This window comes from Diadema antillarum, unplaced genomic scaffold, assembly GCF_040938485.1.
Source record: "Diadema antillarum isolate AM-2024a unplaced genomic scaffold, OU_Dant_1.0 seq00000953_RagTag, whole genome shotgun sequence".
Classification (NCBI taxonomy): Eukaryota; Metazoa; Echinodermata; class Echinoidea; order Diadematoida; family Diadematidae; genus Diadema; species Diadema antillarum.
Window position 1 is genome coordinate 716,188 of NW_027271801.1, and position 15,136 is coordinate 731,323.

The 15,136-nt window shown below is 37.0% G+C and overlaps 1 protein-coding gene across 2 annotated transcripts in view; it reads right to left on the bottom strand.

Annotated features, from left to right (window-relative positions):
* Window positions 1-15,136, bottom strand: part of LOC139741776 (heterogeneous nuclear ribonucleoprotein A/B-like) — a 41,860-nt gene that overhangs the window by 8,569 nt on the left and 18,155 nt on the right. For both annotated transcript variants that reach the window (XM_071652365.1, XM_071652364.1), the window contains exon 7: window positions 4,589-4,642. In XM_071652365.1, the coding sequence (XP_071508466.1) occupies window positions 4,589-4,642 (54 nt within the window). The remainder of the gene's footprint in view (window positions 1-4,588; window positions 4,643-15,136) is intronic.

The following is a 15,136-nucleotide window of genomic DNA, read 5'->3' on the forward strand; positions in this document are numbered from 1 at the left end:
GCGACTAACGAAACATTGAAAAGCGAATTCACGCTACCCCCGTTTTACATAGTCTGTGTTGAACACAGTAACACACAGCACAAGTGCCCGTCCCATCTCCATCTCTAACATGTACTATCTGAATCCTTCTTTACCGCCCATTATCAGTGACGAATAACCGAGTTCCGCTCCTTCCATGTTTCCTTTTAACCGCATAACATAATCATAATCATTCCACTTTCTTTTTCGCGAGGTTCCATTTCTTGACTTGCCGCTTTCAAACAAGCGATAAGTGGAACATTGAAAACTAAATTCACGCTATCCATGTCTCTTTCCCATTTTGCAAAGTAGTTCATGTTTTCTTCTAAACCACGCGATAAGACACAGAAACACCTTCCGATGTTCCTACTAAGTTATTGAATAAAATCATTCGATTTTGTTTTTCACGAGATACGCATGCGTGATATTAGGTCAGACCACACGAGAGAGAAAAAAATACAATGCATTCAAAAACTATTCATGTAGCGTCACTTGTGGTCAAAATGGACAATAATATTGGAATGCGTGTACAACTCATCATTATATCCTTTCCATTTGTAGTTCTGACTTCCAGTTGTTTTGCTGGCTAGTAACTTTGAGTGTTAATGATTAAAGCCTAGAAATCATAGCGATCCCGGCGGGTGACAGTAGCATAAAAATAGTTGAATAACGCATGTTAATCTACTCGAGTTGGTGTTTAGAAAAAAGAGACAAACACATTAAAAGTTTGAATAGATCTGGGATTGTTATTATGTATAACAAATAATAATATAAATGTGAGTGTGTATGATTAAAGCCGAAATAATTAATGAAATCATAGCGATCCCGCCGTGACAGTAGAATATGAACGCATGTTAATCTACTTGAGTCAGTGTTTAGAAAAAGAAACAAATGCATTTAACAGTTTGAATACATCTGGGATTGTTCATTATCATGTAACAAATGATAATATAAATATGAGTGTGTATGATCAAAGCCGAAATAATTAATGAAATCATCACGATCCCGTCGAGAGACAGTAGCGTAAAAATAGTTGAATAGCGCATGTCAATCTACTTAATTGAGTTGGTGTTCAGAAAAAGAAACAAACGCATTTAACAGTTTGAATAGATTTGGGTTTGTTCATTATCATTTAACACTGCATTTCAAAATGAAGATTTTTCTTTCTTTCAGAATGGTCTGTGAGGTACATATTTGCGTAAAAAGAATCACAACCTTCCAAATTCAGCACTGTCAATATTTTTCAAGAACGGGATTACAAAACGCGAAGAGATTTTCGGAAATAATTTCCCTTTATTGTCTCAATAATAACTAGACTTGGAATTTGTCAACACTGACAAATTAGGTGATCCAATATCTTCGGAAATGATTGTTATGACCTTTGACCCTACTTTACCTAGAAAAGACAGTGTCTGATGAAGTGGTTGTTATTTTATGAAAAGATGTACTTGACATGGACTAAAGTAAACACGTGCAAAAAGTGGGGGTACTAGGACATGTTTTTCTTGAGCTATTGCAAAGAAAGTCACCGAAAGAAAGTCATATCTCCCGACATTGAAGCTAAGCGTCAATTTCAACCAGGTCTTCGGACGTAATTCCGACTTCCAATAAGAATATGGATCACATGAACTATAGCCCAAAGTTTCATCTACAACAAATTAAAAATCTGGGAGAAATTCACTGAAGGATAAATTAGCTAGTGCTCCATAAAGACAGTCATGTTATTTTTCATTTCCAGAAAAAATGCACTACCATACAGCTACTACCTCATTTGCACAGCCAAAATGGCGTCCGACCAAAGCGTCATTATTTTACAAAATGATCCATCTATTGAGGTCCATGTGTGTGCAAAATATGACGGTGATACCATATACATTAATGAGATTACAGAAAGAAGTATATTTGACCTTTGACCCCACTTTACACAGCCAAGATGGCATCTGAGCAAAAAGTTGTTATTTTGTGAAATGATTCTTGCAACATGTTCCTTACGTGTGCAAAATGTGGGAAAGATAGGACGTGTATTTACCAAGATACAGGATTAAACACTTTCAACCTTTGATCCCAATTTACCTACCCAAGATGGTGTCGGAGGAAGTAGTTGTTATTTTATGAAATGATGTTCGTGACATGAACTAAACATGTGCAAAATATGGGGTTGATTACCATTGTTGTTGTTGTTGATTTATTGCACAGAAAGTGGAAGAAAGAAAGAAAAATAAAGAAAAAGTTAAGGTATTGTATAGAAATTTGAAGAAGCATAAAAAAATCAGAAAAAGATAATGTTAGGTAGGGAGAATAAGACTAACTAAAGAATAAGAAGAAAAAAGTTTTTTTTTAAAAAGCAAAAGAATTGGCAGGGGTGAGCCTCGACCCTGGGACCTTTAGATCACAAGTCCGATGCGCTATGCACTGACCTATTTCATCCCCCATAGGCTCTGAGTATTAAGCAAAATGACGCTACGTCAAAGCCAAGTTCCAATTTCAACCTAGTTTTTCGACATGATCTCGACGTCGTATGGAAAAACAGAGGGTACACTTATGATAGCCCAACGTCTCAGCTACAACATCTTAAAATCTGGGAGAAATTATCCGAAGGATAAGTGAGCTAGAGCTCAATAAAGATAGTCATGTCAATTTTCATTTCCAGAAAAACTGCACTCCCATAGAGATAACACGTAAACTGGTCAAATCTGACATGGTTACTTTCAATTCATTTTTACGAGGTGATGCCGTCATCCAATCAAATTTTTGATATACAATTATGAAAGAGAATTTAATAAGCTACAACATACTGAAATATGGGAGAAAATCGGCAAAGGATAAGTGAGATACGCTCGAGTGAACTTGAATTTTGATGACATCATTTTCGAGAATTTACTTTTTTTTTCATTTTATTAAGAAATTTGATATCTTTTAATCATTTTCCCAGCATCGCCAACCCATGAAATGACATGTACAACTCATCAGCTTTCAGAATACGTAAAGAAAATGGGGGCTCGCCGTCCATCCTGACGAGTAAAATCGGATTTAAAATTGGCCGTTTTTTTGCATAGTTGCACTTTATATCGCCATTGACGCGCGCCCGGAATTTCAACTTTGACGGGCCCGTATGACGTCATATTGAGTCGGATTGACTTGAAACTTGGTAGAATTATTCTTTGGCATTTCAGACATCCGATCCGTGTGAAAAAACGGGAAATTTCTATTGCATATGAGCTGTGCGTGCGAATATGCGCGCACACACATCCACTTTTTTCAATTTCTAAAAAAATGCTCCAAATGATCTAAAACATGTGCAAAAAAATTTTGAGCTCGATTGGAGCATGTCAACATTTCAACGTGCGCGAACGCATACCGTTTTAAGTGTAGAAATGAGTTTTGAGAATATGAGTAGAAAGAGCTTGACTTGAACTATACGAGACCTAAATTTCATTGAGAAATTCCATTCCATTAATGAGATATGAATGAAAATGTGTTTTCATATAATGACATCATAGTGACGTCACGGTCGACTGATCACAATGATTTTATTAGATCTGTCGTCTTTGGGACATGATACATATACGGTATAAGCAGGGCTCGACACCAACGGTGGCCACCAAAAATGAAAGTCGGGCCACCAAATTTCAAAAAAAGGGCAAATTTGGTGGCCCGCCTCGGGCCACCATTTTTTTTTTTTGAAAAGTGTCATTTATTTACGTTGAGATGTTGCAGCCCATGTGCCAGTCAACGAATATTTATACTTAGTCTTACCATTCAGCAGTTGAATTTGTTTGAAGGATGGATGAAAAGGACTGAATGAGTGCCTGAGAGCGAGTGCTGCGAGTTTGTTGCGGTTTATTTTTTGAGTATATATGTCCAGCTTCCAATTCTTACTATGACAAAACTTAAATATTTGACTCATCAAAAAAAAAAGCAGGAATTTGAATGTTTTTTATTGTTTTGGGGGCAACCAAATTTTTCTCTCGGGCCACCAAAAATTTGAAATTGATGACTTTGGTGGCCCCATCAGGTCACCAAATAAAAAAGTTAAGTGTGGAGCCCTGGTATAAGTTTGAAATTGATAGGCAGAGGACTTTCTGAGTTAACCTCTACACAACTTTTGGGGAGAAATAAAGAAATAAAGAATCCGTACAGATACAGAAGGTGATCTGAGAGGATACTCAGATCACCTAATGATCCATAATTGTGTACAGTAATATTAAACAACGCAAAGGATGATCTGTAGTTTGATTGACGGGTGTGACGTCGTACTTATGTTTTTCTTTGTTTTTTATGTGTACAGTTATGAGGTACCGGTTATAACGAGGTAATATCGCCGGTCCCCTGGACCTCGATATTAACGGGGTTTCACTATACTCACTTCACTTCACAATTACAAACAAAAACCACTCTCAAAACTGGCTCAAAGTCCCATTTCCTGAAATACGCTTACTACATGAATGGTGGGTGTATACAGTACTGCCCCTAATTCCCCCCACCCCAGAAAAAACAAACAAACAAACACAAACACACACACACACAAACACACAAAAACAAAACTCTGACAATCATTTAACTTCCATACCTGATTCGTCATAGCCACCATAGCCACCATATCTGTAGTTTGGACCATAGTTGCCTGCAAAGGAATACAACATCAACGGTAATGCTGTTCTTATAACATACTTTATCCAGGGTTCGACATTAATTTTCCTTCTTTGGTGGCCCTTTTGGGTTATTAAAACCTTTAAAACTTAAATTTTAGTGGCCCAAAAAAGAAATGTAGCGACCCAAAATAAACAGGACGCACAACAATCCATTTTGAATCTTTATAGTTGCCCAATTGGGCCTCCAAAAAATAAATCTTGTGGCCCGACAATAAATTTTAGTGGCCCTGGGCACTAATGTCGAGCCCTGCGCTATCAAATGTTTGCATTTCAGACAAAATTTTCATGTATTTCTTACATATATTTTCATGAGGATTATTGTTGGTCATTGGCTTTCTGGAAAATACATGACATACTCGTAAATATATTTACTTGGAAAGAAAAAACCCCAAATCCTACAGAGCGTATTGCTCAAATTATAATCCTTTGCCTGGTAAAGAGACATACATACAGAATAAGTTATATTTATTATATAACAATCCTATATCTCCTACCCCTAATAATAACTGCATAAGGCAGATTAGATTACGATTGTTTGTTTTTTTTTGTTTTTTTTAAGGTGAATCTGTCATGTTTTAGATTATTGACCATGGACAAAAAGAAAAGTGTAAATGCTATTGATCAGGGTTTTAAAAAAAAAAAAAATAATATGCATGCATGTAACGCCATTTCAAAAACCTTTGGTTTTATCAAATATTTAATAACTCAGGTGTGACATGCAATCACTTTTTTTCTGTATGTTTCAGCCACTTACATTCATTTTTTTAATACCACCACACACTATTAAACTGTACGTACAGTCAACCTCGCCTAAGTCGACTCTATTGGGACCGGCGAAAACACTTCGACTTACACAAAATTCGACTTCCGCGGATGTCAAATTTTTTTTCGACTTGTATTTCCCGACAAATTTTCGTAATGCAGTGTCTTTTTATGTTTTTATTGGCCGTGAAATTACAGTAGATGGTAGCAATATATGTTGTAACTAGTATTTTTGTTTTGTTTAAGTTTTAAATAAAAAATCCTGGAGCTCAATTATTGGACTGCGATAATCGAAATGCGTTGCACGTAATGTCTGCAAAAGATCGTGAAACGAACGCGGGAGTTCGAGGCGCTGTCATTTGTTTGGGGGTGTTTTTACTTAATTCAGCAAGAATTTCAAAACAATTAGATTCTTTTGGTGAACTTTTCCGCCCAATGAGTCATGATTTGGTCGTGATTTGTTTTCAAAAATGTCTTTTATGTCTCGTCATAGCGCTAGACCGTCGCCAGACTTGCGCGATGTTCGCAAAATCTTTGTGAAACCCCGAACAGACCCGAAGCTTCGGAGAATGTCTTGCACATGTTTCGCGATATTCCCCGATGAATTTTTGTAACACAGTGCCTTTTTTTGTTCTTATTGGCCGTTGAAATACAGTAGACGGTAGCAATATGTAGTAGGTCCCTATTTAGTGTTTTTGTTTTGTTTTGAGTTTTAAAAATATCGTGAAACTTAGTTATTGGACTGCAATAATCGAAATGCGTTGTATGTAATGTGCTTTTTTTACGTGGTCACGTCGCGAGTGGCAAAATCTAACATTTGCATTTTAGTCTGCAAAAATCGCCAAACGGATGCGGGAGTACGGAGGCGTCGTCAATTGTTTGTGGATGTCGTTACTTCAGCAAGAATTTCAAAACTATTTGGTTTCTTTTTCTTTTCTCTTTTTTGCAAACCTTTTTCGCACAATGAGTCATGATTTGGTCTCGAAAATGTCTTTTAAGTCTCGTCATATGTGCGAGACCATCGTCAGACGTGCGCGATGTTCGCAAAATCTTCATGAAACTCCAAACAGACCGCGAAACTTTGGAGAATGTCTCTTGTATGTTTTGCGAAATCTGCAAAGTTCTTCCGATCATTTTATTTTTACAACATAACTACAATACCTGTTCATGTACCTTTGGAAACATTCTCACGAACGTTTGGTGCATATTTGATGTATGACTTCTTTAACGCTCTACGTTTTCTGCAAAACAAAATCATAGCATACTAGTACATCCTCACATCAAGCATACACTGTAGGCCTATATGAAGACGCAATTTTTTTATGTAAAAAAAATCCCAAAATACACTTTCAATTACTCCAATGCATGCACAAATTATATTTGAAACTTAAGGTAATGTGTGGGGGAACCTAGAAAAAAAAAAAAGATGCTTGTGAATTGTGGGATAGCACACGCGGTCTGCACTCACTGTATTGCAACAGAGAAATGAATGGGAAAGAAAGGAGAAATAGAGGAAAGAGATAATCCTCCACTCAAGACAGCTATCAATATCCTTGGAAACATTATTCTCCAATGACTAATAAACTAGAAATGTCGCTACGGCGACTGATGCCTCCGCCATAATGCATGATTCTCCCAATAGGTGTATGGTACAATGTCTTCACAATGTGTGATGACAGTTTCACATAACTGGCAAAATATCGAAATAACAGGTTTATCAGAAATATCTTGAATGTTCACTTTCCACGAACTGGGTTTGCTATAATTGTCTATTAAAGAGTACAGGTACACATATTTGGGGAATTGAAAATTTTTACTTGACTTCTGACCGACCTTTAAGTTTATGCATTGAGTATAGATTTTCAAGGTATGAAGAAAGAGTGTACAGTACAAAATATATCTTTTTTTTTCATTCAAACCTAACCTTTGACCCTTAACCTTTGACCTTTAACCTTCTGGCTGGAAACTTCCAAGAGAATCTCCATTAAGTAATACATGTACATATATTAAATTTTAAAACTAATAATGCAATTATTGCATATACTAGTGAATGAGGGAAATAGTAACATTTTGAGGAGTTGACCTTGACCTTTGACCCCGACTATTGACCCATGACCCCTAAATTCCCTAGATAATCCCTGCCAGTCAGTACATGCATATGTACCAAGTTCCATGAAGATACATTGAACCATTTGTGAGAAATGTGATATTGCAACATTTTCACCTAACCTTTGACCTTTTGACCTTTGACCTTATGACATGAAACTCTCTGGAGAATCTTTATGCAGTACTACATGTCTACACTAAGTTTCAAGAAAATAACTGCGGGCATTGCATAGATATGGGGGAAATAGCAACATTTTTAGCATTTGACCTTGACCTTTTGACCTTTGACCTCTTGTCAATGTCACTAAAATCTACTCAACTAATTGTCCCATCATACATCATCCTTGGACCAAGTTTGGTGAAAGCTGCTTCATCCAGTTTTGAGTTATCACGTAAACAGATAAATTTTAGGATTTGACCTTGATCTTTGACCTTTGACCTCTGTCCGATTTCACTGAAAAACTAATCAAGTAATTGTCCCATCATACATCATCCTCCAACAAAGTTTGGTGAAATTTGCTCCATACAGTCTTGAGTTATCGCGTAAACGGATAAATTTCATGATATGACCTTGACCTTTGACCTTTGACCTTTTGCTGATTTCACCTAAAATCTAATCAAATCATTGCCCCATCATACTTCATACTTGGACCAAGTTTGGTAAAATTCCAGTAAATATTACTCAAGTTATCGCGTAAACGAAAGCGGACGGACGTACGGACGTACGGACGGACGGACAACCCGAAAACATAATGCCTCCGGCACCACTACGTGGCGGAGGCATAAAAATGTGCGTGGTTGCATTCCCGTCGCGTGTTTTTCGTTTATGTAGCTGGCTGTATTGTAGCAAAAGTACACGCAACATTTACACATACATCATGAGAACTTGGCACAAACTGCGCAAAAAATGTGTTTTTGTTTTGTTTTGCTTCATTGTCGGAACACATTCGGATAAAAACTTCCTTATGTTAGATTTTGCCATTCGCGTCCTTCGCAAATCATTCACGTGCTCCGCGAAATATCACTGAGCTGCGAATGTTTGCGAGCGTAGCGAATAGGCACCTACTAGGGACTTTCAGGATTCTTTAACAATTGCAATCAAATTCGTAAACAATTGCAGTCAAACTCGCAAACTGTTTTTGTCGGAAATTGTTTTTGTTGTCGCAAAAACAAATTTGAACACGCTACGCTCGCAAACATTTGCCACTCAGTGAGATTGGTGGCTAGTACCGGATTATGAGGGCTTTTCTTCTCCATGCTTTTTTTTTTCCCCAAAACCTACTGCGCCGCCCGCACATGGCTTGCCTCTAATCAGGTACATGTACATGTGATTTTGATGTGATCCTTCTCAGCTGGACATCAGGGATACAAGGGATATTAGGGTTAACTTGTATTCGACCCTTGGGTGTATTTTATTAAAAAAGTAGTATGTTTGTTTTTCCTTCGTTTATTCATTAAAGAATTAAAGAATGCTTCACTTCCATGTTTGAATGACATACCGGAAAAAAAAAACTTTGACTTGTGCGAAGGAAATGACATGTATTTACACAAATCTGGACTCGAAATTATCTTCGACATAGGCGAAATTCGACTAGTAAAACTTCGACTTGTGAAAGATTTTTAAACTAGAAATGTCGCTATGGCGACTGGTATGCCTCCGCCATAATGCATGATTCTCCTAATAGGTCTATAGTACATGTGGACAATGTGTGATTACATTTTCACAAAATTGGCAAAATATTAAAATGACATGTTTGTCACAAATGTACTGAATGTTTACCTTCCTTGACCTATGTTTAATTGGATGAATAGGAGAGCATGTATTTGGGGATTTAAGAACTTTAACTTGACTTTGACCATTTCATAAGTTTATGCAGGGAGTAATTTTCAAGGTATGGAGAAAAAGCGCAATTTCTGTATTGAACAGTAAATTGTTAAATCATTTTCATCTGGCCTTTGATTTATAAGAGAATCACTGTCAGGCAGAACATACATAAATTCAGCATGTTCTAAGTTTCAAGATAACTTGAGCCACTTCCGAGATATGGAGAAAGAATTAAGTTCAGCACTTTCACTTGATCTTTGACCTTTTGACCTTTGACCTTCTTGGCAAAAAAAAAATCCCAGAGAATCTCTATTGGGTTATACATGCATACATCAAATTTAAAAAAAAAAAAAGTCCTGCTGGCATTGCATAAATATAAGGAAAATAGTAAAATTTTGAAGTATTGCCCTTGACCTTTGACCCCTGACCTTTGACCCCATGAACCTTCAATTCCCTAGATAACCACTGCCAGTCAGTAGATGCATATATATACTATGTTCCATGAAGATACCTTGAACAATTTCCAAGATACAGAGAAAAAGGTGAAAATTTAAAATTTTACTTGACCTTTTGACCTTTTGACCTCATGACCCCAAACTTTCACCAGAGAATTTTAATTGGGTAGTACATGTATACACTAAGTTTCAAGAAAATATCTTCAGGCATTGCATAGATATGGGGGCAATGGTAAAATTTTAAGCATTTGACCTTGACCTTTTGACCTTTGACCTTGAGCATGTGCACCCAAAAGTTGATAGGCACAACTTCACCCCCTAATACACATACATGCCAAGTTTCATTAGGATACCTCAAAAGGTTTTGGTAGTTACCCTGTCCACAAAATTCATTACGGACGGACGGAAGGACGGACGGACGGACGGACGGACGGAAGGACGGACGGACGGACGGAAAGACGGACGGACGGACGGACGGACAACCCGAAAACATAATGCCTCCGGCACCACTTCGTGGCGGAGGCATAAAAATAAGTTAAAAGAAAATCAGGACTTTTCTGGAGCTTGGACTTGGCCGAGTTGTCGACTTGTGCGAGGTCGACTGTATATCCGACCATACTATCAACTCAACAACATATTTCACCTTGTTTTCACATAATGTCACTCATTTTGCTGGATATACTGAATCTCAAGTCAAATACTGTGGGAGTTAGCTCAATCCAAAATATTTCTATCTTTGAAAAATCATTACCATGGCACCACATTGTTCCACAATGAAGAAAGATGGTAGTTTGCACAACCACATACTAAAGCAGGCACATGTGCCAATTTCAAGTAAAATGCTCAAATTCTGTGGGAGTTAGCTAGATCAACGAAATTTCTGCATGCTTTTTATTGAAAAAAAAAAATGTCTTTCCTATGGCAATGCATTGCATAACATTGACAGAAAATTATTTTGCATTAAAATCATACAGCTCAAATGTGCCAAGTCTCAAAACAAATGCTCCAAAACTGAAGGAGTTAGCTAAATCCACTCATAATTTGTATATTTTCATACAAAACCTGCTTGCTCCACCAACTTTCTATTTGTATTAAAGTTGTTGTCACAGGAACAGATTTCTCAACACTCACAACAAATGTGTCTTGCTCAACTAATAAGAACATTACACTGATCACATGCGCAGAATTTAAACTGATTATTTCAAGTTGAGAGTAGTTCGATCCAGATTTCACATTTTACATGTTAATTTTTTTTTTTTTGTTACCATAGCAACACATTACTCCACACTGACAAACAAAAGACATCTTGCTTATCTCCCTATCATAGAGGTAGCACAAGCCAAATTTTAGGTCAACTGCACTGGTTTTATTACCAAAGAAGTGTGAAAGTAAAAATAATTTTGATGCTCTCTTATGTTCTGCGATTGATTTAAAACAAAAACGTAAACTTGTGAACAAATGCGAAAAGATTGCTATTATGGCTGTTGTATCAGTTATGTAATCTTTCTATTGAATTAAACTAGCTGAGAAAAAGTAAATAAATTAGTTCATTATGAGTGTAAGAAATGAAAGTGAAAATAAAAATACAAAACCGACCTCCTTTGAAGCGAGAAATAAGTGTCAGGGAGTGAGGGACCTTTTCAAAAGGATTCCTTGTTGATTTCTTTCTCCCAACTTCACTTCATATGGACCAATTATATCAAAGCATTTGAGACACACCTACACTTAACTGCATAAGCACAGATCCTGGGGGGTGTTTCATCAATTTAGTCAGCACTGACAAGTTGTCAGTCTCTGACAATTTCAGCAAAATCCTTGAGTTTGATTGGCTGAGATCCTCTGGTCACTGACTGTTACCATGGTGATTGTCAGAGACTGACAACTTTCATGAAACGGTACCCAGAACTACCGATGCATACATGCTGTTGACATTCCACTTTGTCTCAATGGCCCGAATTCACGAAGGTGGTACAAATGAAACCATGGTTTAAACCATGGACAATAACCATGGAGCACCAATTGTCGCACGGAATATATCGTTACGAAATCAGTCATTTCGTCGATGAAATGATTATTTTGTAACAAAATGACAACAATGGAACATTTTGTAACTAAATGAACATTTAGTCCACGAAATGATAATTTCGCTAACGAAACTGTCATTTTGTCGACGAAACGACCAATTTCGTAACAAAATATTCCGTGCGACACTTGGCGCTCCATGTTTTTTGTCCATGGTTTAAACCATGGTTTCATTTGTACCACCTTTGTGAATTCGGGCCATTGTCTTTCCCCTCTCTGAGAATCTCTTCAGTTTCACATTGCACACTGCATAGTTGCACATTCCTTGTACTACAATTTGTACATCAATGGTACAGCGTATCAGGACAATCACCCCTGAGGACAATTACCTCCCCCCCCCCCCCCCCCCCCCCCAGCTAAATACTAGTTAGTGACAAGGTTAGAGTAAAGCTTAGGGTTAGGGTTAGGTTTAGGGTATAGAGATTGGTTTAGGGTTAGGATTAGGGGTAGGGTCAGGGGAAGGGTCTGGGGTAATTGCCCTGGGGTAACTGCCCTAGACCCATGGTACAGTGCACAAGAGAACACAAGTTCTTCTTGGAAATGGTACTAGTATGTGGCACAGGGAGTGAATTAAGTGACTCCTATTGTGATGTAAAAGATTCGTCCATGCAGAGACGTCCTGTAAATTTTTGTTCTGCCATATAATTTTACAAGCAATCTGCATTTCATTATAACAGATCTCATTTACTTTTTCTCTATTAATGGCGTTTGAAAATAACTTTGCTGTGTCAAGAATCTTGCTACAACAGTGTTCATGGTAAGAAAGTTTTGCACCATACACTTCATAATTCCGGGAGCTGAATTTTTACTTTGTTTGAACAAACTTTCATTTTAAGTATGCAAGTCATAACAGGAACACCCTCTACCTAGTTTGATAACAATCTTGGATAAATTGAGTAATTGTATTTTTAACATAATGAGAACATTGGGCACCCTTGGTGAAGGGGTACATAAATCCACAAGCCGCTGACAGTGATAATCAAGTCACTCATGACAATACCATACCTAATGAATTTCCTTGTGCTCTATTGTATTTTCAAATTTTACTCTGTTCATTTTCTATTTTTCCTCAAGTCCTCATCTAGTGCCCACAGGAGATGCATACACTCCTATGTCACCCTCTCAAAGCTCTTTGTGTAGCAAAATAGTTTTATTTGGGCGCTTCCATCATTCACATTTTTGAGCCATGTTAAACTCTTTGCATACTTTCGGCTGTCCTAATAGGAATCATTAACTTCTCGAACACATGTCAGAAATGTGCCAATTGCATGCACAAGCTAAGCATCTAAAAAGTCTACTCTTACATCAGTGCACTATCATTTGATGGAGCAGTGTTGGAAGTTATTTGCGATCAATTTTGGCAGTTCCTTTCACATTTTTTATTTTCTAGTTGGTCAGGAAGAAGTGACTTGTTTCCTGCCCTAAGAGATGCAACTACACAAATACGTACAGTACATGTGCACTATGTGACAAACACCATTGAGGCATAATAAATATCGTAAGAACTTAAAGGTCCTGTTTACCTTTGGGAGCAGTGATTTTAAAAATGTTCAAATATAACATTTGATGCATATGTGTAGGTCTCTCGTATTACAAAACATCCTACCATACAAAATTTTTGCAATACAGCCTAAAATATAGGGAGATATCAGTATTTTTCTCATTAAACCATAACTGTAGACGGTTTAGTCTGGAAACATTGTTGTTATAACTATTCTTCACATTTTCTGTATTTAACAATCCTTAACATCAATTATACGGATTCAAATTTTTATTGTGGTTGTTTCTATCCCTAACTCACATTTCAGAACTATTTAAAAGCACTAATGCAGGGTTTTTGTTTTTTCTGCAAATGGTAACTTATGCCTTTAAAACAATTTAATGTGTTAACTGTACAACAAGGGAAGAAATAGCAGCATCTCATCAATACATTCCAGATATAAGATAATGATAAAAGTCATAACCAGTCTCAAACACAGTTACAAATTTCTCAAGCATATCATATTTTCAGACAACTGCTAAGTCATAGTCTTGGTTGTTCCTCACTTCTGCAAAGTCAGAAGATATGCTAGACAGGCGTTTACTGCATCCATACATAAACAGAGCACCTAAAGCTAAACCTTGCACAACTGCCTCAGCAAAACTAGATTACAAACTTTGAAGAACATCAGCTCGGATTTGCATTGGCTGGGGCAACTACTTAATGTAATATCAATGTATGCATACTACTCGCTTGCCTTCTGAGTTTAAGATCAAAATCTCTTTTGTATTTACGTAAAGAGTGCTTTTTGAACAATCTTCAAGTGACAGTCTGGACTGATATCAAACATATGATGCATCCTTCAAGAAACTGAAGTACAATCAGATAAATTGAAGAAACATTTCAGCGTATACATGCCCCCCCCCCCCTTAAAAAAAAAAATGGAAGTGACATTTTACAAAAGGCCATGATAATGCTACCCGAGGAGGGCCTTGTTCCTAGAAACTTGAATTGCGATACAATGCAACTATACATCAAACACAGGTATCACCCACAAGCTGTGTTTGATCCCCGCATTCCGTTGCTGAAAAAGCATTTGATTTTCTTTCAACATTCAGATTAAATCATCGTGGACAAGTAGTCTGAAATTAGCTGAAATAAATTCCTACAAAATAAGTAGTTAGCACATGGTCTGCATTGGTCTACATATCGCAGCAAATGACAGCAAGTATTGAAAAGTAAGCTGGAATATGCCATCTGTGTCAAATACATGCATGTGTAAATGAAGTCAATACAGGATAAGAAAGTCTAGGCTACCTCAATATCCACAGAATTTTGTTGTTCGATTGATAAAGTCACATTCAATTCTATGCTGACTTCAGTCCCTGATCAAACATTCTGTGACAAAACATAGATGTCAATTTGTGGGACTATATGATCATCTAATGCTGTAGTGATTTTGTTGGCATTGAGTTTATGATCACATTTATCGCAGCTTGTTGTTCACATTTTGTTGAATGTCTGATGTGTGTGAATTACAGCATTTTTACTCCGAAAGTCTGATTATCAAATATTATACTGTTTATAGTGAAAAACATTTGCTGGTTGCGACTGAAAATATGACTCATTAAAATTTTCATGGGGGCTGTTATTGCATAAGCTGTGTACGTTGCTCAGATGTGGCATAACACATCTCTATGAACATTATGCTATCTCCAAGTACATACACGCAATGCTATCTTCATGAGACTGTGAT